This window comes from Xiphophorus couchianus, chromosome 1 (assembly GCF_001444195.1).
Source record: "Xiphophorus couchianus chromosome 1, X_couchianus-1.0, whole genome shotgun sequence".
NCBI lineage: Eukaryota > Metazoa > Chordata > Actinopteri > Cyprinodontiformes > Poeciliidae > Xiphophorus > Xiphophorus couchianus.
The window spans coordinates 16,460,737-16,482,557 of NC_040228.1; the positions used below are offsets into that span (position 1 = coordinate 16,460,737).

The 21,821-nt window shown below is 37.4% G+C and overlaps 1 protein-coding gene across 2 annotated transcripts; it reads right to left on the reverse strand.

Moving 5' to 3' along the window:
• Positions 1-392: 392 nt before the first annotated feature.
• pkp1a (plakophilin 1a) lies at positions 393-18,403 on the reverse strand. Of its 2 annotated transcripts, none has more exons than XM_028027193.1 (15): positions 18,099-18,403; positions 15,906-16,015; positions 11,147-11,311; positions 10,883-11,061; positions 10,616-10,760; positions 9,636-9,843; positions 8,952-9,114; positions 8,248-8,365; positions 6,810-6,965; positions 6,544-6,732; positions 4,765-4,912; positions 4,315-4,501; positions 4,135-4,219; positions 2,811-2,910; positions 393-1,650 (listed from the first exon to the last, which is right to left on the reverse strand). In XM_028027193.1, the coding sequence occupies exons 1-14, from the start codon at positions 18,259-18,261 to the stop codon at positions 2,836-2,838; spliced, it is 2,091 nt and encodes a 696-aa protein (XP_027882994.1). In that variant the 5' UTR covers positions 18,262-18,403; the 3' UTR covers positions 393-1,650; positions 2,811-2,835. The 2 variants fall into 2 exon arrangements, with proteins under 2 accessions (XP_027882994.1, XP_027882909.1); XM_028027108.1 differs by having other exon boundaries at positions 393-2,677.
• Between the last annotated feature and the right edge of the window lie 3,418 nt (positions 18,404-21,821).

The window sequence follows — 21,821 nt, forward strand, 5'->3', positions numbered from 1 at the left end:
ACAGCAGGTTTTTGCCCTAAAGAATCTGAAACTAAAACAAAATGGAATAAAACCATTATGCGCACAGAAAACATAAATTGTTCACGCCACTGGATTATTTGTCTGTGTACATTTAAAAATGAGTAAATCGTGCACACAAAATCTATTTTTGAATACAAGAAAAAAGTCTCCTTTTTGTTTGTCATAGTTGCTCTCTTAGTCAGAGAAAGGCATGCACAAACCACAGGAACTCTCCTGGAATGAGAGCCTGCAGCTTAATTAGTTGAAGATATCAACCAATAAAACTGCAACCAGACACTAAACTCTAAACAAACACAATAAATATGGTTGTGTAGTGATTTCATTTGTAAATACTACGTAAGTTACTGTATGTCCCGAAGAAACAGGCAACCTTGACATTCTTTGCTTGCATAGCTGTTTATTTTTGCATGTAAAGTAACAACTTAATAACAAAACTCCTAATAAAATGTAACATGCGCAATTCTCAAAAAACATTCCAAACAATACTGAAGGTGATCGAGCCTAAGGCAGAGGAGCCTTAAGACAGCCAAGTATAAAAATGTCCAATGTCTTTCGCTTTGGGTTGATAGGGAATCCTAACAGCTGCCAACCACCTTAACAAATAGCTGAGATGTCTTTTATCGTTTGTTACACAATCTGCACCAACAGGAAACATGTTTGGGTTTTTCTTTGTTCAAAGAAATAGACAGTAGCTCTGTCAAAACAGATACCCTGTAAAGACCCCATAACGCTGTAAGGTTGCAAGAGAGAGAGAGAGAGAAAACATGATGAGTTGGACAAAAAAAAAAAAAAACATCTCTGTGTCTTCCTCCTGGCCGATGATTTGAGCTTAGCTCATTATTCATTATGCTTACGTAAAAGGGTACAGCCTTTTTATTTTCAGCTCTGCAATTAGCTAAATTGCATCAAAGAACACATAAGAGAGTGTTGCCGACATCCCTCATCGCTGGCTCCACCTGCTATAAGGCAGTGGCTGACAGGCCTGACTCTTTACTGCTGCACAAAACAGTCCTTTAAATGCATCACTCGCTCATGCTACCACTTTGCCTCGATTTTTTCTGGTTTTTCATAAAAATTCAAGTCAATGTCGAAAAAACACGAACCTATATCAGAAATACAAATTACATAATATGCACATTCAGTGACAGGGCAATAAAAAAGAAGAATCCTTCCCCTCCCCCAGTACTGCACATCTTAAGAAACCTAGAAGTATCCATTGAACACCACTGATATAACCGTAGTGTCTGTGTGAGCCACCAGTCAGTGAAGTCACTCCCAGCATAAAGCATAAAATCAGACGTGGCATATTTATCACTTTAAAAATGATTCACAAAAACTGAAAAATAAAAAGCCTTGTATACTATATAAACACCGTAAAATTACAGGAATGTGTCAAGAGGTGTCTCTGTAGTTGTGTTTCAAACAAAATTGGCAACATGTCAATAAACAAGCATTAGCAAAACAAATAGGTGTATTTTATAACCTTTAAGAGAGGCCAGGCTGTAACTGTTGGTTAATGTCTGTGAAGAGCCAGCAAGCAGCTAGAGTCAAATTGCTCCTTTGCAAAGTCACACTCCCATTCAGTAGACACACACTGCCAGCTTGTCCCAACCCACTTCCATTTCATACCTGGAAGAAAATGATGGTCTTTTTTTTTTCTTTCTGAAAATGTATGATTTATTTTTTTGGCCTGATAAGCTGAATCTTATACATGTTGTACATCATTTAGTGCAAAGAGACTTTAAAGAAGTTGGGATTGTTGAATAAGAAATAGAATTAATGTTTGTGAAAATGTTTTTAAATGAGTATAGTGAACATTTTGTCACGAAACTTCAAAATAGACAGCTTTTAAAGGAAGTAATGGGTTCAAACTGTATGAAATGGCAAAGAAGCAAAATGAATAGTTGCCAGATCCATATGTGAAATATGGACTTTTCACACATTGATAATACCATGTTTATGTGCATGTTTTTTTTTATCATAGAATAACATGTATACATATATATATATACAATTACAGAAACATAGCATTTTTAACATCAACAACAAATACATTTTTTAAATGTGAACATGATATTTTCCGACTATTCTATTCATGATATAAACTGGTGGTGTACTTATTTTGACCTCAAACTGAATTTTTATTTGCTTGATATTACTGAAAACACTGAAGTGTTACTAAAAACACTTAATTTTCCACGTACACATAAACCCCCGCCCCCAAAAAAACATATTTCTTAACTTTTTTCATGTTTCTGATGTATATGTCAGTTCTAAACATTATCATGGATGTGTTATGTTCTAGCCACCAGTAACTGATAACATTGTAATATTTTACCGAGATGCAACTTGTGACTCTTAAGAATCGCTGCAAGTCACAATCCATGAAGTGGTTATGTGTATTGAAGGCTGCATGAATTTGATTTTAGCACTAACGCACACCTAGCTCTCACACTTAGCCTACCGAAACGCACAAACACTGTCAAATTAAATTACAAGCAACTTTTGATTATTCACGAGGCTAAAATCTCTCCATATACATAAAATCTCTCCTCTATATACATAGTGTGAGAAGGACATAACTTCTTCCAACAAGGTTGGCAGTGAAGATTTTAAGGGTGTGGCTGCAGAAGCTTCTGATCAGGCGGGTTTCCTTCTGCAAGCACAGGCACATAGACAGAGAAAGAAGCAGCTAAGAAAATAAGTCCTAATACCTCTTTTGATTCATTTGGCTTACATTGTCTACATGGAGATGTTAAAGTTGAATGAGACTTCAGAGGCAGGCTTACCTCTTATTAATCTCGGGGTGGACATTCATTCATCGGGCGTGGACTTCGTGGCAGCTGCTATGGTTTTTGGATTAACAAATTTGAATTTGTCAAATTTCAGCTGCGGAGAGCAAAGTTTGGAAGAAAATCAGTGTGACTTCTCTCACCGGTGCCCTAATGTGCACCACCAACAGAGAAGCAATGTACAGTGTCAGCAAATTGAAAGAACCTCTGGGAGATTACAAGTGAGAGAATCTGCTGTTTCTCCAGCCTGCAACCTGCTCTACTTGTCTGTTGAGGTTTTATGACATCTGAGTTTGTCTAATAATAGCTACATAAATATAACTATTTGTGCTCATGCAAAAATGCTCTGTGGAGAATATTTTCCTTTCTTCCTATCTGTTCAAACTTCTCTTGCTTCCCTCCATTCTTCACACACACACACCCCCTCCGTTACGACTTTCTCCATAACTGACAGCATTAACTCTCAGTTGTTTCTGTACAACTTATCGTTTCTGAAATGACCAAAATCTTGGGTGTGGTAGAAGGTAGGAGAAAGTCTCTCCATGAGCCTGAGGAGTAATTAAAAACACCCACCAATCTGCTGAAACAAGACATTTACACCAAATAAAAAAATACCTTCTTTTCCTCACTGTCTAAAGTTAAATCAGACAAAACGTCTCTTGTTTTAGGTCAGTTAAAATGATTACAATTATTTTTTATTTACTAAATGACACAATAATGAGAGAAACAATATGAACAAATTATTAGTATTATCGACGATTGGACATTCTCATCATGTCTGTACTTGCATATAATTGCTTGAAAATTGTGCCCAAGGATGTACCAGACATTTGCAGTTCTACAATTCTCTTCCTGATCCCTTGTTTTCTTTTAACTTTCACATCGTGTCAAACAAGAAAACAGTGCGTTCCACCTGTGCCCTCCAAGTACTGTAGCTTAAATGTGTTAGTTAACCAGTCAGAGGTTTCCAAAGCCATGCCATCATTATCTGAGCTTTCCCTTGTTGTTTCAAGCAGAGTAATCATTCTGCATGTAAAATTCTAATTTTGAAGACATAAATAAATCATAGTAATCGCATATCCCTTATGTCTTGTTGTGAAAGTTAGCAAACAGATATGATATTAGTATTTTTAACTGAGCTAAAATAATGAGCTGTATGGTCTTATTTAACTTCACACAGTGAGGGACCAGGGGAGAGTGTTTCTATTCGGTGTGTGTGAACTTCTGCTTTGAACTGTAAGCTGACCCCAATTCATCATATCTGCTTGAGAGGAAAAGGTCCCTAATCAGGCACAGGTTAAATAGTGATTTATAAATTTACATGTTTTATGGTGCTTCTCAGAAACTTATCTGTCCACAAGTTGTGTAGCAATTTTGAGGCTGCAAGGGATCCACTGTCTTCAGGACTATAACGAAGAGACAATAATCAGTTGGGAAGAGCAAAGTGACACTGGACCAAGACTGTGGAATAGCTGGAAAACAACAACAACAAAAAACTCACTCTCTCTCACTTATCTCCAGCAGTCCTATAATCACTTTTGCACTCATGGTCTTCTTGCTGATGTCCCGGTCTACCAGCAGCAGTCTATGTAACACATTGCAAACAGTTGCAACAGTATCAGGATGAGCTTCCCCTTGCCAAGCGTTGTCAGACAAAACCTTCCCAAGTTCAGGCAAAATCTTCGGTGCTACACAGAAGAGAAATAGTGAAACCTTATTTCACATAAATGAAATTTATGACATTGAGTGCAGTCAGTGTATGCGCCATTAACATACAGGTGCATCTTGACAAATTTAAATATTTTTGAGATTAATAGAGTGCACAGATCTCATGCCTTGCTGGAAACTAAAATCACCATTTCTGATCAAACACTTATACAATTATATTCTATTTTTTTCAGATGCTCCTGTAAACAGTCCATCCTATTTGAAAATAAAGGTTGCTTCTTACCCATCTGGGATAGTAAAGTGGGTTTGCGAGACATGTTATCCAGAAGAGAGGCATAAGTCTTTTGAGTAGCTTTGGACCGCAATAGACTGGACAGGAGAAAATTGTCCGCAAGTTGCTTGAACAAATGCTCACTCACAACTACAGACCCCTGAAACACAAGACACGTAAATACATTTCAGTTGTATGTACCACTTCAGTGAAGCTATCCACATTTACACCACTTATTCAAAGAGTTCATAGTGGAAATTTACACTGATTCAATGTTCCCTCTAAGCTGCGCGCCTGCTCGCATATTCTCAGCGCACAAGAAAATCTGTGTAGCACATAAAATAAAGTCCAGCATAAACTGGACATTGGGCTCAGACATCAGTTTTGACTATGAACCAATAACATTTTTTCTGTACTACTTTGCGATCTAACTCAGTGAGTGACAGGTGTCCAGCCAATGATACGATATGGTTCACTTTTGCTACGCAGCCAATCATCGCATGCTACTGTGTGTACGTGCCTTGGTCATATGCGCTGTGGCACCATGCAGATTAGCTAGGTAAGAATAGTGCGGCGGAGTTAAGGGACGCGAAAGCTAACACATTATCATGTCTAAGCGATTGGGCAGTGGGACATCCACTCACCAAGCCAAAGTAAAAAAGAAATGCGTTTCTTTTAAGATTAAATGGCTATCGGAATTTGTGCAAATAGAACAGTACAATGTACAGTGGAGTCACCGTGTCAAGGAGGCAATGGGGACCTCATCAGGTGATGGCAGAAATACTGGTGAGATTACTCTTTTTATTAGTAAGGTCTGCGATCACATTGATGCTCGTTTTTCAGAGGATGAATTAAAGGAATGGTCTGCATTTGACATTGAAGCTAACTCAGACATTTTGACTATGGATCAGCAGACATCATACTTCTTTCTACTGGCAAAGAGGTATGAGGCCATTCTCCCCCACCCATCCAGACTATGGAGGCCATTAACAGTCAATATGCTGAATTAAAGTACATAATGAAGCAAAAACTTAAGCAGTGGTCAGTCAGGACATTCTCAGATATGGTGATGCAGCACTTAGATGTGAGGAGCTAAAGGAGATCTCACAACTTGTGGATATTTGCTACATTTCAAACTTCCAGCACTGAATGTGAAAGGGGATTTAGTTCAATGAATCATATCAAAACAGCATCCAGAAATCTTCGAAAGTGGCACATTTGGATCAGCTGATGCGCATAAAGTCAAGGCAAGAAGCAGATGGAGCCATCAACATGGGCAAAGTGTGCAGCCACTGGAGAAGTGAGAAGGGCAGATGTGAAAAAACTGTGTAATTAAATATTTTACAAAAATTTATACTGTATCACAAGCTATAGAACACATTTCATTGTGCAAAATGTGAATGTTTTAATGTGAGCAAAAAGTTATGTCTGAAAGGTATAATGTCTCATTTCTCACCCTGACTAAAGCAGGACTCTTACTTATAACATACTACGTATCTCCTGAACAGCAATGTTTTTGTTTTTTTCATTTTAAGTGGGGCAAATCACTTATATTAAAAGCAAACAAATGAAAATTGCTGATGTAATCTGATTCTTTTAATAAGCCATGCAACTTGCTACGATCCCAGATTTAATACAGATGTAATACTAGTGCGTAGCCACGGTGTGCACATCCGATGATGCCCACAGTGGTCCTCAGTGTACTCAGGAAGCTTGTGTGTATGCCCAGACACATGAAAAATTAGAGGGAACATTGCACGGATTTAGTTTTTAACATTACCTACTACTAACCTTTTCTTTGCTCGCAGTGAGGTTCTGCATGGCACCACAGCTGGCCTCCTTAATGGCATTGTTTTCGGACGACTTGAGCAGTGAAACATACAAATCTGTGGCTTTTGAATTGTACAACCACTCCACCTTTGATGCCAGGGCTATCTTATTGCTGTCATTTGCCAAGACTTGCGGTGGGTTTGAGAAAATCTGAGCAGAGAGGAAAGCAGTTTAGGACCTAAAATGTGGTCATCATGATTTGGTCAAGCTTCTTGGTTAACACCCACCTCATCTTTAGCTTTTCTGCTTCTAGGACTGAAGCATCCAACTGTGGGGCTTTTCCTACCCTCAGATTGAGCCTCTGTTGAGAATGAAGCCTCTGGACACTCTTGCCATAGTTGGTATGTCAGGTTATGGAGAGTACACATACAGTTCTCCACAGGCTATAAAATGAAAACAAGAAATAAAACAGATCATGCAGGACAACATGTCCTAAAGTAATTTTTTCTATAACTATATTTGTTAGCTGAGACATGTAGCAACAGGCCGTAAGCAGTCCCTGAACCAAAATTAACACAAATAAGAAATACTAATAAAAGGGATTCTACATAATAATGAAGTTTGGTAAATACGCCAACAGTGCAGGTACATTTAAACCCAAAATTATTCATACTCCATGTTGCAGAAGTACATTTAAAGTGATATTTTAGTCTATCAATATGCTTCTTCTGACTTGGAGTGATATTAATGTTCCAGAGTTGCCAGGCCGGAGTCCACACTGACAGAGAATCTGTGAAGGGAGCTGAACCCTCAAAGACTTGTAATTACAATGCAAAAAATACATTGCCAAAATAGCAATGGCAACATGCAAAAGACTGGCCAGCAATTTGATTTTTCAATTTCTTAGTAAGAAGGTTATAAGAATTGTTCTATATTGCTTTTACTTATGAAGATGTAGATAAAAACAAAAACACTGTTTTACATACAATATTCATTTTAAATTGTTTTTTTTTAATCCTTTGAACTATGCATGTCCTGACTGGGATAAATGAAAATAAATGTACATCTAAATTTGCCAGGAGCTTGTATAACAATGGACTTAACTGTGTGGGGATACTGACTTGAGTTTCAGTCATCTCATACATGCATGTATGTGAACGTTAAAATTTACATGCATGCAGTACTTTCCCAAGAACATGCACATATATTTATTTTAGCTTACGGATGTTTCCAAGCAAAGTTCAGAAAATGCTTAAAATGTAGAATGAACACATTCTGTGTAAGAAACATGAGAGATGGGAATTGGGAGAGAAGTAGGAGGCATCTTGAGAAGTGAGTCATCCAAATTCAATGGAAACAAACAGAATCAAGAATATCTGATGAACAGATAGACTTCCTTCGATGATGAGGTCAGTCATGCAACACTTCATACGAATCATTAAACTTCACGTGCTGCCACAAACAATGCAGTTCAGGAGTCAGTTATTATAAGTCGTCACTAAATCAGGCAACACAGTAAAACACTAAATCCAATGGTAGAAAAAAAAACACAATTGCTTGGCCTATTGGTTAGCTTTGTCACAAAAAAGCACTTTTATATGACTATGAAATAGGTTGCTGAAGAATTTATTTGGCAACTACTCGACTACATTGCCTGATTTAAGTGACACTGAATGACAATTGTCAGTGTCGACAAATTATGACGACGTGTGTATTTACGCTTACCTTTTCATCAGATTTCCCTTCTTTCTCACATGATGAAATGTATGTCACCAGGGCCTCAATGAGGTTTTCACATGCTCGCATTTTTTCCCTGTCCTGTGCTGAGCCGCTGCTTAGGTTCCTACATGCACATCATTAATCATTGCTCATTATTACGTGGTGTCATATATATGCACCACACAGATTGTCAGAAAATGTAAAAACAGATTTTCAGTTCAAACTAATAATGTTGAAGATAACCTCAGTAAATACCAAAAAAAAAAAAAAAAGGTTTTCAGTTATAATGAAACTCAAGCACATTTGCGTTATGCAGCTGGACAGAGCTCAAAAAAATCTGTTTAGTTTAAATATCTGATTGAGATACTGCGGCATGACCTCAAACAGGCTGTTCATATGCAAAAATCCTTCTGTGTGTGTAATTTAAAAATGATTCTCTAAAGAAGAGCTGAGCCATAGCAATGTGACAAACTCAATGGAAGATACTGCAAAGATTTGATAGACGTGAAGGGTGCACAACCGGTTATTAGGTTTAGAGGTAATTACTTTTTCACATATAGCCTATGTTTTTTTTAATACCTTTTTTCCCCTGATAAATGGAATATTTGAAAACCGTTCTTTGTACTTACTCAACTTCGTTTTTGCCCGATACATCTTGATGCTCTGAAAAATGTTACAAATGCAAATACAGAAGGAAGAAAGATATTTACCTCAAGCAGCCGGTGGCAAAATAGAAAACTTCTGGATCTACACATTCTGGGTCATCCTTTGGGATGCTATATGGCACCACCACATTCTTAGTCAGAGCAATAAGTGCTGTTGAAATTAGTTCATTCTTCAGTACTTCAGCGGAAGACAGGTTCCAGAGTAGGCCTTTTAAAAAAAATACATATATATCACTGTTTTAATGCATCAGCATTTTAGACAACTACCAAAAACACTTTTCCTAATCCCACAGTTCTCACTGTTCCTTTCTAATGTGTAAATGCATCATTCTTTCAACAAATCTGAACTATTAAGTATAGTAAAATGAGTATTTGTGTCTTCAGATTAAAAATAATTCTTAGCAGAGCTGCCCAATAGATAGAAATGCATGAATCATCATAATTTCATTCTGTGCAATACCACAATCATAAAGAACTAGTGGGATTAAATATTTGGTAGGCCATAATTTAATACCCACACCTGATTTACACCTTAGAGACTGAGATGCTACGGATCAGAGGTGACATAATAATTAATTAAATTAATTAAAGTAATTAAATGACATAATTAATATGTCATTTAATTACATATCATCATCATAATATTCAAAAACAATATAACAATGTCCTGTTTTCTCAGTAAAATCCAGCCTTAATGTTTGAGATCCTATTACAATCAGCAGTCCATACCAGCGAGTTGTCTCTGCGTTTCAGTAGACTTTGTGTTCTTCATTTGGTTCAGGACCTTAGCTATTCCACCGGATTTCTGAACTTCGATCTTGTTATCCATGTTCTTGAAGACAAGATTTCTCAGAGCACCAGAAGCGGCCTTTTGTAAGCTTGAGTTGCTGCTGTCCAGCATGTTCACCAAAGGTGGAATTCCATTAAGCTTGAATACCTGCAACACAAAATTGTGATTGGGAGACAACCTGTTATTTCTGGTTTATGATTAGAATGATTTGTCAGGATTTTTTCAAAGCTGCCATTTTTGATGAAGTGACAATTTTCTGTCATCACAGAGAATAAATGTATCTTTTTACAATCAACATAAAGCTTTGGTCCTGCTAAAAAAAAAAGCTGGAAAAATATTAAAAATCTAGTTTTCTGTCATTTCCAAGTAAGTATGAACAAACTGACAATGGTATTCACTAGTGCGTCGTGCAAAAGCACTCCTTCCCCTTGATGCAACTAAATGCCTTTTTTTCCCCTTTTTACATTTTATGTGATAAACCAACACAAAGTATGTGCAGTGCGCAAAGTAAGAGGAAAGGGATAAAGTGTTTTATTACAAATAAAAAAAAATTAAAAGTGTGGCATGTATTTGTGTGCTGTCCCCTGAGTCGGTTCCTTTTTATTGGATGTGTAACTGGTCTGCATATCTAATGCAGACCAGTTATGAAATGTTTCATTATTATTCATGGCAAAATAGCTCAAACTCATGTATGGAAAGCCTCTGTGAAGATCAGCTGTAAAGTCTTGAGAGAATTTAGCAACTAATTTAACACTAGACCTTGAAAAAAAAATTGACAGAAAATTCACTTTGTTCTAAACCATTCCATTGTATGTTAAATGCTGTGTTTTTTGCAAACACGCTTCCACCCCCTCAGTGGCAAAAGACACTACATTGTATACGATTCCTTCTGGTAACAGGATGTATGCGGCATACCAACCTCTGCTTTGGCTGAATCTTCACTGTAGCTGACGTGTTGGATATAGTTGGCCCCTTGTTGCTGGTAGCTCTCATTAGAGCTCGACAGGTAATCCACAGCCTCTTTTAGGGTTATATTATCTTGCATGTATCCTGTAGAGTTCACCCTATCAGAAAACACATAGGAATTGAAAACAGAGTTGGCAATTAGGTGTTCAGAAGGGGGAAAAATGAATGCCTAATAAATATTATGAATCAAAGCAGAAAGCAAGGAGCAAAGTAAACTCACATGGGTGACTGCTCGATTTTGGACACCCTAATGGTGCCCAACTTGCCATCGGTTTGAGACTGGGTGGAAGGTGACCGGAAAATGTGAGTTTGACTCTCAGTGAAAGTCGGGCCATTAATTATTGAACGGGACTCCTTAGTAACTTGAATTTGGCTTGAGTTGATCTGCCCTTTGGCTTTCTAGAAAAAGAATAATAGTTTAAAAAAAAATTATTTTGATATTATTTTGAAATCTGGCAAAAACACTGAAGCAATAACTACTCACCATACTACGTGCTGGAGCAAGACAAGAAGCTGAAGTCAAAACGGGGTCACTCCGACTGGGTTTCAGCCCATTGGGGCTTTTTGTCCAGGATGAGGTGTTGACTTGTTCCAAGTTGGAGTTGACTAATCTTCCCTTCATACTTTTAGTTGTTAGACTTCGACTCTTCTGAATATTTACATAAATTGCAGGGCAGAAAAGAACAGCAGTTACTGTTTATGATCCCAAATATGTGAGAAAACAAATCAGAACTAAATGAAACAGTTTTTGGCTGAAGACTGCAAAAGGTTCTGGGATGTATTCTTAAAGATTCTCAAATTGCTCTAAGAGAACTTCCTTCTAAGCCAAAAACTTTGTGCTGTACTAAGAGCCCAGTAAGAGTCAGTCAGTTATTTTGAGCAACTCAGAGTGAGTAGATGACAGAAATTCCTGTTTTAGTGAAGAGGTGTGGTTGACCCCATTGCTGGATGTGATGCTAACTTCTAGGTACTGTGACCACATACATAACTAAGTTGTATTTAGTGCTTTTAATCCATGGATGTTTTTTTAAAGCTCTGTTCCTTCTTTTTCTTATAAGGCATTATTTTAAAATCAGATTTTTAGAATAAAACAACTTTCATAATTATTGGAAAAACGTTTCAGTGTCAAGGTAGTTCAAAGTAATTTAAATCATAAAAGCATCATACAGTCATCAAGTATGAAACAAGCAGTAAACATTACACTTTGCCAAATGTCATCAAAATCATCAGGAAAACACACAAATATGTTGATCAATGTTCCAGTGGCTGCTAATCAAAGGCAGCTGTAAACAGGCGAGATCTTAGCCTTGAATTAACTGAACTTTGTATTTCAGCAGTTTTGCAGTTTTCTGGTAGGTAGTTTAAGATTTGAGGTGCATAGAAGCTGAAAGCTGCTTTTCCATGTTTGGTTCTGGTTCTGGGGATGCAAAGAAGACCAAAACCAGAAGATCTGAGCGGTCTGGAAGGTTGATACGACAACAACAGAACGACAGCCAAAATACATTAGTTTTGTTAGTTTCATAAACTAACTTTTGTTGGTGCATAAACTTTCGTTAATGTTAATTCAATATGTGAAAGCGTGGCCAACAGAGATTGAACGGCTTTGTTCACTTCCCCTGCTGTCATTGTTAAAACTACAGGTAGACTACAATTCTAAAACAGTGCAGAAAATCAATGTAATTGTTCACAACTTCTCCTGTTTGCTGATTGGCCCCTTTTTTTGAGCAGTTTTGCATTGGAAGTTAATGGCCAGGCTATCACACAAACACACATGCACTTGAACACACACGCGCACACGCCCACACACATTATTTGAATATTCCCAAGTAGGACAGAGTAAAACTCAGAAGAGTCTGAGCAACACAAGAGATGAATGTCCATACAAACACAAAAATGAAAGGTTTGGCAGGGAAACCATTTCCTGTCAAACTTGATCAATGAACATCAGTGAAGAAAGAAGCAACTTCTCTTTGCAGAAAAGTCATTAATCAAAGTTCCAGCTGTCTGCAGCTGACATTTTGACATATTTAATTTATCATTAAGGAGAACTAGGTTATGTGAAAGTTATAGGAAGAGGCATGTACAGTTAATCTCCTGGTGTTATAAAGCTCACATTGTGCTGAGAAAGCAAGACACATATCACCAAGGGACTTGGCAGAAAAATTGAAAAAGATATTCAACATAATGTTTGAATATCTTTAACTTCTTTAAAGCAATATTTGGAAACATCCACAGATACAGTGGTCTTGCTTGGATCAAGTAAGATTCACTGACTAAATCATAACTGTTTGAGAATTTCTATGTAACGCAGTGGATATGCAGTAAGGTGAAGAAACGCCGTTCTGGAGAAAACTTAAAGTTTTAACTAATCCAGTTTAGCAGCCTTTAAAACTGCCTCCCTTTAAGGCTGTTTCTCAGCTTCGGGCAAGATGTCAAATAAGATAAACTCATATTTTACCTTAAAATAATTCTATAGCAACCGAAAGTTGAAACGTATCCTATCGGCAAATGATCTTGCATGTACAATGACATTCAGTGTTTATAAAGTATTATCTAACAGAGGCAGTGGCTTCTATAATAACAGGAAACTACAGAGATTACAAGATTAACGTCACTGATCTTTCTAGCTCAATGAATCCCTGAAGGCAAGAATAAACTGAGATCGGCCATTGAATAAACAAGTTTCACTTTTGTAAAATATTAATTACATGTTTTTTTTGTTTGTTTGTTTTTCAAAACGGAAATTAAGTGTATACATTTTTGTGGACTACTAATTCAGCAATGATGGCAATTCACTTTAGCACATTATTATTCTTACCTGGATTTCAGGAAATAAGCTACATAAAGTTGCACATGCTGTTCAATATAGCTGAATATATTCAAAATTATTCTACCTGATGTGCATATTTGCAGATGAATAAAATATGACACAACATGATGTGTGGACTATGAGCCTTCATCAGAACAGCAACACCAACAAGTTCCCTAGAAATGCCTCACTAATGTGTGAGCAGGTCAGGTCAGGCCAAATCACCATAAATACATGCACACACCCAAACAAAGAGCCAAATAAACACACAGTTGTAGCCAACGTTACTGAAATTTGGATCACAGAATAGTTCATCTTAGTACATGCATATCGAATCCGGAGTTCTGTAACAGAGTAGAGAGTGACGTTTTTCTTTTTACGCAGCTATTTACCAAAGCAAACAAACACAGAAGCACATGAATGCAAAAAAATCTAAATAGTTTTTCTGCAGAGCATTTCAGCTACTCCGTTTGTTCAAATATCTAGCCATTCATTGTCTGTCAGTTATCAGAGACTGGGTTACTGAGGTAATGTATCTTGGAAGGAAACTCAGTCAAACCTTTGCATATAGACACACTCTGGCTCATTCTAAGGGGAACCCCAAATGGTTACTAGGCCATAAGGTACATAGTCCTTCTGGTGTGTTTTTGGTCTGCCCAGGGGGCACACTTATGGAAGACCTCTAAAGCAGTGGTCTCAAACTGCATTCATCAAGGGCCAGAGTCCTGCAACTTTGAGATGTGTCCCTTCTCCTATACGTTTGCGTCACTAGCATGCAGTCAAGCTCTCCACAACTCTGCTAATGAGCTAATATTGGAGTCAGGTGTCCTAAAGCAGAGAGGAATGCAGGTTCACACCCCTACTCTAAAGAGAGACATCTTTGAGGCATCCTGTTCAGATGCCAGATGCAAAGGACCAATGGCTGCTGACTGAGCTCACTCTGTATGATGAAACTCCTCACTAAAACTCTAGAGCCGAGTTTGGCCACCTTATTGAAGAAGCTCACTTCAGCCACTTGTATTCAGGATCTTGTTCTATTGATCATGATACATGTCTCATGGCCATAGGAGAATATAAATTGACCAGTAAATGGAGGCTTTAGCTTTTTGGCTCAATTCCTTCTTTACCACGACGAGTCAATGTGACACCTGCAAAACTGCAAATGTGGCCATAATTTCAACACATCTCCTGCTCCAACCTTTCATCACTCTTGAACAAGACAAATCTCCTTCACTGGACCCTCAACCTAGAGCACAACTTGTTCAGAGTAAAAACCATGTCCTGATGCTCAGAGGATATGACTTTTTAATGTTCAGCCATCATAAATACTAATCTTGAGATCGCATTAGGGGCTCCTCAAGGATCCTTTTTGAAACACTTCAAATTAAGTATCTAATTGCTTCTCCTAACTCAGATTATGAAGTATTCTAATCTCTCTTGCTAGGCAAAAATCTCTGTAATATCAATGATTGAACGGGCTAGAATGTCATACCAAATAATGTGGAAAACACAGAGTTTTTTTGTTGTTTATGGCAACAAAAATGTCAGAACAGCAGATCGGTACTCAACTACACTCAATTACTTTGTGAATCAATGGTACTATAAATAATATAATTTATAAATTATCCGTCATTCAACGCTGCCATAATGTGAACTCAGAATATTACATATTGATTTCTCAGCAACATGGTTTGGTTAACAGCCTCACTAAGTAAGGATTTCAACTACTGATTTCTGGTAATGGCAACAGAATAGGAAAAAAAAGCATCTCGTTCAGCAAATTAGTAATTTTTTTTATGTCTTTCCTCAATGCAAGCAATTTGATTATTTTAAGTCTATTTCTAGCCATTCACTCCAAATCGGCTTTTAATGACTTGCTGCAGCAATTTGTAAGACATTTCTTCTCAATTTATATCCACCATAGCATATACAAATATATCAACACACAGACTCGTTGCCATCGCAACTAACAGTGCTGTTAATTAGGGTGCTTCCCTCTCCCTCACTATTTTTTTTTACCTTTTTCCTGACCTTATATAGTTGTCATGGCATTTACAGTTAGTAGCAAAGTCCTGCATCACTTTTTCTTTTACATATTACAAATACATTTAAGATTAAGCATGTTATATTGACAACTTATCAGCTAAAAGCAGCCATTGTTGGAGAGCAGGTGTTTGCCCTCCTGCAAGGATATGGGGGGCCGAGATCATGTGCGTTGCAATAGGTCTATGGGAAATATTTGAAAAAAATCATGTAGTGTTAAGGATGACGATGAAATGAACCAACTACTTAACAGAAGTACTTCAACTTTGTCACTTTAACAAACTATAATATGGTCTTTTCTTGTAGAGATTTTTGAAAGAAGCAGAAGTCTGTGCTCTGATTACCGATGTGATGCTGGCACAGAAAGACAGACAGAGAGAGAAACGGTTACCTTATTGTGGAAAGCGGCTGACCCGCTGGAGTTGGTGCGGCTGTAGGTGCTAGCTGCCCTATACTTGAACATTCCAAAGTCAGAGGTTTTTAAAGTCTGTGGAGCAGGGCCTGTGCAAATAAAAGAGAAATAAGAAAGTAAAACCACTGAATCCTTTAAAAAATATATATAAATCAACATGTTTATGCATATACTCCAAGCCTTAGAAATAGCTTTTATTTTAATAGTCCGATAGTTCTAAAGCTAGAATGAAAAACAGACATGAAATCGAGTCAGAATCAAGAGGGTGGATGTTGTAATCAGATCGTAGAGATGAGATGAGGTCTCAGGACAACAGACTCACGGCTGTTCTGGGCCAAGAGATTTCTGCTTGAAAAATTGCTTCCTTAATCACCAAATTATTCAGAGTGGAGGAAAAAAAGACTACCTGGCATAAAGAAAAATGTCTTTAAGGCTAAATGAAGTTAAAATAAACACATTAGTAAAACAAACTGTTTTAGTAATGTGTTTATTGTAGTAGTGTGTTGAAATTGGGAATAGGTATTTGAGCATTTGAGGAGTGAAATCAAATAATTTTTATTAAAAATTTGCTGTTGTAACTGCGGATGATTTTAAGTAAAACTCTCATGATAGAAAAAAAAATGCTGCATATTGGAAAAAAATAAAGCAAAGTCTTGCAGTATAGTCAACCAGGCAACTCTTATAGGTTGTTTTAAGCTAAACACAAATTTGACTTAAACAGAATAGGTACTGGTTTAAAACAATTTCAATGTGTGCACACACACACTTCTCTGTTTTGTTTTTGTTTACGAATAAGCACAAACTGGTTTTCCTCTAACTTTGAAAAGCTAAGCAAAACCATTTCTGCAGCTTTGCACCTCAAAACCTAAACATAAACCCTATGACATGGTCCCTTAAAACAAGCTAAACGTTTTTCAATAATCTGACCGACTGGTGTGATAGAACTGATTCAGTTCAGAGAGGCAAATGTCTATTATTATTATGCTTGTTGCTGCATTGTGAATTTGTATATACATTGCTTTAATATTTCTGTATGGAACTCTAAACGATTAATGTGAGCTCCCAGATATTAAAGTTAAAAGCAGGCCTGTGAACTCAGATGTGTGTGCGGCTCCAATCCTTATTTCTTCCCATCATTCAGAGTTTGAGAACTGTGAACACACCAATTAGTTATCTTTGAAAACATTCAAAGGTAATTTGAATCAAGCATAAAAAAACACATGTTTGAGGTTTATTTTCAAACTGAGATAAAATTAGGGATTTAATTTCTAGCTTCCAACAAAAAAAAGGTAACTTGTAAAAATGCATGCAATTAGTAAATCCACAGCAGCAGAAGGACTTTTAACAGTTTTCATTTGATTTTCATTTCTAGAATAAATTAGCCAATTTTGAATTATTTCATGTGATCTAATTTTATGTTGTGTTCACACGCGTTATTTTTTATGGCAAATATTTCACTATTAGTGACATTTGTGTGCATGCTCAAAGTGGCTGTAAAACAGTAAAGCTGTAGGCATGTAACTGCGCACACCAATCCGGTGTTTTCATAGCAACATAAAATAAACAGAACTAAATAGACTCTTTGTTTTTCAGATTATGCAAAAGTCGTACTCTTGTTATTACATTTATACATTTTAGCAGCTCCCACCACTGCGTTCTGCAGGATAAGCCAATCCCAGAGGTTTTGTATGCCTGGAAAAGGATTGCTTTAATGACGTTTGTGTGCGTTTCCTGACATGCTACCTGCAGGAGGTGCGTCAAGTAATTAAGAGTCGACTGACATTTATAAAGTACAAGCAACTTAAGTCTCGAAAAGTCTATTTTGTTGTCCCAACCTATCGAAACTGTGACAGTAGTGTTGTAAACATTTTTGGTGTGTGTGTGCGTGTGTGTGTGCACAAGCGTCACTCCCACACCGAACTAGTTTGGACTAGAAATTGCAGCGTCCCCGCCACCTCCCTGGATTTCATCTACACACATCAAACGAGTGCCTAACCGTATCAAAAAAAAAAAAAAAAAAAAAGTCTGGGAACGGAGCCAGTTTGGTGAGCGACACCTCTGGAAATTTGAATGACGCACCTTTCCCCAGACAGCAAAACTAAACTCGAAAGCTTTCAAACTGCCTTTCCATCCACGAGACTTAAAATAACTCAAAGAAATCGGTTTCCATACTTGTGGGACTCGTCGTGCCGTTCTTGTACTTCGATTTGCTCCTCTTAATGGTGTTGACTTGGTTCAGCACGCGTTGCTGTCCCGAGCTCAGGTCCTTGTCGGACGGCGTCACGAGCGAGGTGTCCGGGCTCCCGGTGTCCGCGGTCGATCGCAGTCCCATCATCTTCCCAAACTCGGATCCCTGACCTGGAGCGGGTGGGTCAAACGAGTTCTCCAAACGAGAGCGGAGGCCCCACGGTGAAGAAGCGCAGCAACAACGGGTGCAGCGGATAAGCCAAAGAGCTCACATATGGTAAATGTTCCCAGAGCAGAAGGTGTGGACTCCACCCTCGGGGACCGCGCCCCTTCGAGGGCTAAGGAAAGTTCACATGCAGGTGCGGGGATGAAGGGTGGAGCACAGGCAAGAGAGAGAGAGAGGAACCCATGAAAGTGCCAGCGCACATTTAAATACTTAGTTGTGTCATTGTTGGGACCGTTGCAGAACTGCACAGTGTTTGTGTTGTAACTTGCAAACTATTCCAGCTGAAAGGTGAACCGAGGACAAGCGGTTCAAAGAGTCGTTTGATGCAAATTTCCATCATCCTACTTGAACAAGTCATCAGAATAAAAGCTGTAGTGAAAATTAAAACAACTTTTTCTTTAAAAAATTAAAAAAAATAAAAAAAAATCCCAAAGATAGAACTGTATGATGATGGACACAAAGTATTAGAAAAGGACTGCATTATGTCAAAGGTTCACCTTCCCAGCAGGACAACATTTATGTGCACAGCCAGAGCTGCAGTGCATTAGTTTAAATCAAATCCATGCATTATCCATCAAAATTATTTTGTTCGCATATGATCTTCATTGAGCCTGCATATCCTTAATTCATTTTAAAATGAAGAACCTACAAATATGTTGGTGTCACATATGTTATCAGAGTATTTGCAGCTGAAAGTGCAATGGGGTTTGCTAAAAGATAGACTTCTTACTGTCTGATTTGCACGTGAGGCAGGCGGCATGAGTCAGACTGGGAGGAGAAAGAATGAAATAAAGGAGGAGTCAAAGGATCAAGGAAAAGAAGAAGAGTTAGAGGGGGAACTGTGACGATAGGAAAAACATGCTTTCAGCATAACCCGACTGTTTTGGCAAAGGTTCTGCAGGTAAGAGTTTCCCACCACACCCTTTTGTTGAACAGCACCAAGGCAATAAATACCTGGGTTTCTGTTACTCACCCTACGTGCCAGTGAGTCTCCAAAAAAAAAAAAAAAAATCGAAACTGCAGTTGATGCCAACAAAAGCAAAAGTTATATTCTGCCACTGATATTACAACCTAGAAGTAAATGGAACTGCATCGAATACAAGACCTTTTAAAATTGTTCAATTTTATGTTTTGTCATAACATCATTCGATTTGTTACAGTAGTACTGTTGCTGCATTATTGTCCTGCAAAACATTCGAAAAATGTGTTAGGTTGGGCAGTTATGGCTAATGATGGTACGCAACGCAAAAATTAATAAAATACATACATAAAATTGGCCTGACAAAACGCCGAGACTTTTAATAGCAACCAGTGGTATTTGCTGCATTTACTGTATGTTGTCTTTAGTCGACCTCTTCATCTCCAATGTAAAAACTAAAAACAATATTGAGTTCATGAGAATGAGATGATGAAGTGTTGAAACATTTTTCTATTTTCTGAGCAGGTAATGGAAGAATCTCCATTTTTTTTTTTTTTTTTTTGTTTCATGTTCTAATTGAACATGAAACAAGAGCTGATCACACACAGTCCAGATTTCTTTAGGAACTGTGAAATAGCTTTTTAATATTTTGCTGAACTGAAATCCTGAATCTGCTACCAAACCTGCCATCTACAGTTTATTCAAAATGTTTCCACTCGGCACAAACCCCAGGAGGGTGACTGTCCATTTCCACTTGACTTGAAAAGCCTTTGTGAGACTTTTCAAGAAGATGAGTCATTTCACTAAAGACTTTTATTCAAAAGTTTTAGGCTAAACAATACTATTTTCTTACTTAGATTTATTATTCTCTAAGGAAGTGACTGTGAAACAAGATCTGCAATATAAAGTGTTCTTTTTTTTTGGTGAGTCTTCATTGGCTTTAAAGCTATTGTGTTGGTAGGTGGAGCCGCACAGACCATGTTAATGGCTGCCAATAAAAACACTTAGAACATTTATTTGGAAACTCAGAAAACAATAACAAAGACCCAAGCAACCGCACCTACTACATATCATCAATACTCTGCCACATTTCCCAGTTAGTCAACACATTGTTTATTGGCTTCAATGTTAGGCCTGTCGCAAAAAATCAATTCATGCAATGTTTGTGATGAAAATCAATTAATCACAAACAAGCTCAAGATTTCCCATTTGCATGATTTATTGCTTTTCTCTGTTTACCAGAAACGTTGTGACAAATGTCTTCAGTCTCGTGATTTGGTCTCAGCTAGACCCTTTATGAAGGACAATTTTGTATCACAGAGGATTCAGAACTCATTTTATTTGATATTTCTGTTGCTTTATTTTGGATTTTTTTCTTAAAAATGACTTCCAGTCCCAATGTTAAATATTCATTAGAATTTAAAGTTTATTAATCTTTGAGAATGTGTTCTTTCATTATTGTGCCTTTACTATTATATTACTTGAAAATAGTCTCAAAACGACAACATTGTAGCCTATCACAATAACTATATGATAATTTATTGTCCAGCAAAATTTGCAATCCTGAGATGCTTATTGAATGTATGCCTGAATATACAGCATGCAAGGCCAAATTTAAATAAAAATCCTTAGTTTAAGTGTGACATCAGCACTGAACATGAACACACATTAACACTAAGCCACTGACAATTTGTATTGCATGTACTCTCTGCATGCAACCTGAACAGAACACAAGTTAAAAAAAAATAATCCAATAACTGACTATTCATACCTTCCAGACCGAGACTTTGATTTTCTTCAAACTTAAGGAATGGTAACGCTAACAAAAGTGCTGGGTAATCAAATAAAAGGACGAGCTGGGGGAAAACAAAAATGAAGGCAGCAAATCTTTAAATAAGACAGATTAAAATGCATGTAAAGAAAGTAAAGGTGGTGCTATAACGTAGCCTGACGTTATAGCACCGCCTAGAAGAAACATGAAGTACTGCACTTTCCAGGGAAGACAATTTTGAAAAGTCGCTTATAATAAAAGGTTCTTTACATTATTCTAAGTGTGGATTGTGGTGTTAATTGCTGCACATTTTAATCATAATCACAGTCCTAAAATGTAATCTGGTATTAATTTCAATACCACCACTGGTGGTCATATTAACTGTAGCAGATGCTTCTAGGTAAAGACATTTTCCCTATGGCTAAACCATTTTTAGACATGTTCAAATCTCAGGACGTTTTCTTTTTTAAATAAAATTCCTTGCTTCACCTAAAGGAAAATAAAATACACGTGCTGTGCATTTGTGTCACTCAGTTTACTCTGATGACACCCAACAATAAAATCCTATGGAACCAACTGCCTTCAGAAGTCATCAAATTAGTTAGTAGTCGATAAATGTGAAACTTAAGAGAAAATTCAGCAGTAATGTGAAGTCCTCAGAAGTTTCCTTTAGCACGTCAATGAGGGAGGAGGGTCAGGTATAAAAGTACTTAGAGCCAAGAAGAGGAAGAAGGTGCTCCGCTCAGATGAAAGGAAGCTTAAACCTTTTGAACTTAACGTGGGAGAAAACTA

What these genes read in the sequence shown, in the direction of transcription:
- pkp1a (XM_028027193.1), bottom strand. Translation starts at nt 18,261, where the DNA reads ATGATGGGACTGCGATCGACCGCGGACACCGGGAGCCCGGACACCTCG. An exon ending in CGGCACGACGAGTCCCACAA is followed by an intron (nt 16,016 to 18,098) that starts GTATGGAAACCG and finishes TTATTTGCACAG; the next exon opens with GCCCTGCTCCACAGACTTTA. An exon ending in TTTGCCACCGGCTGCTTGAG is followed by an intron (nt 8,366 to 8,951) that starts GTAAATATCTTT and finishes ATGTGCATGTAG; the next exon opens with GAACCTAAGCAGCGGCTCAG.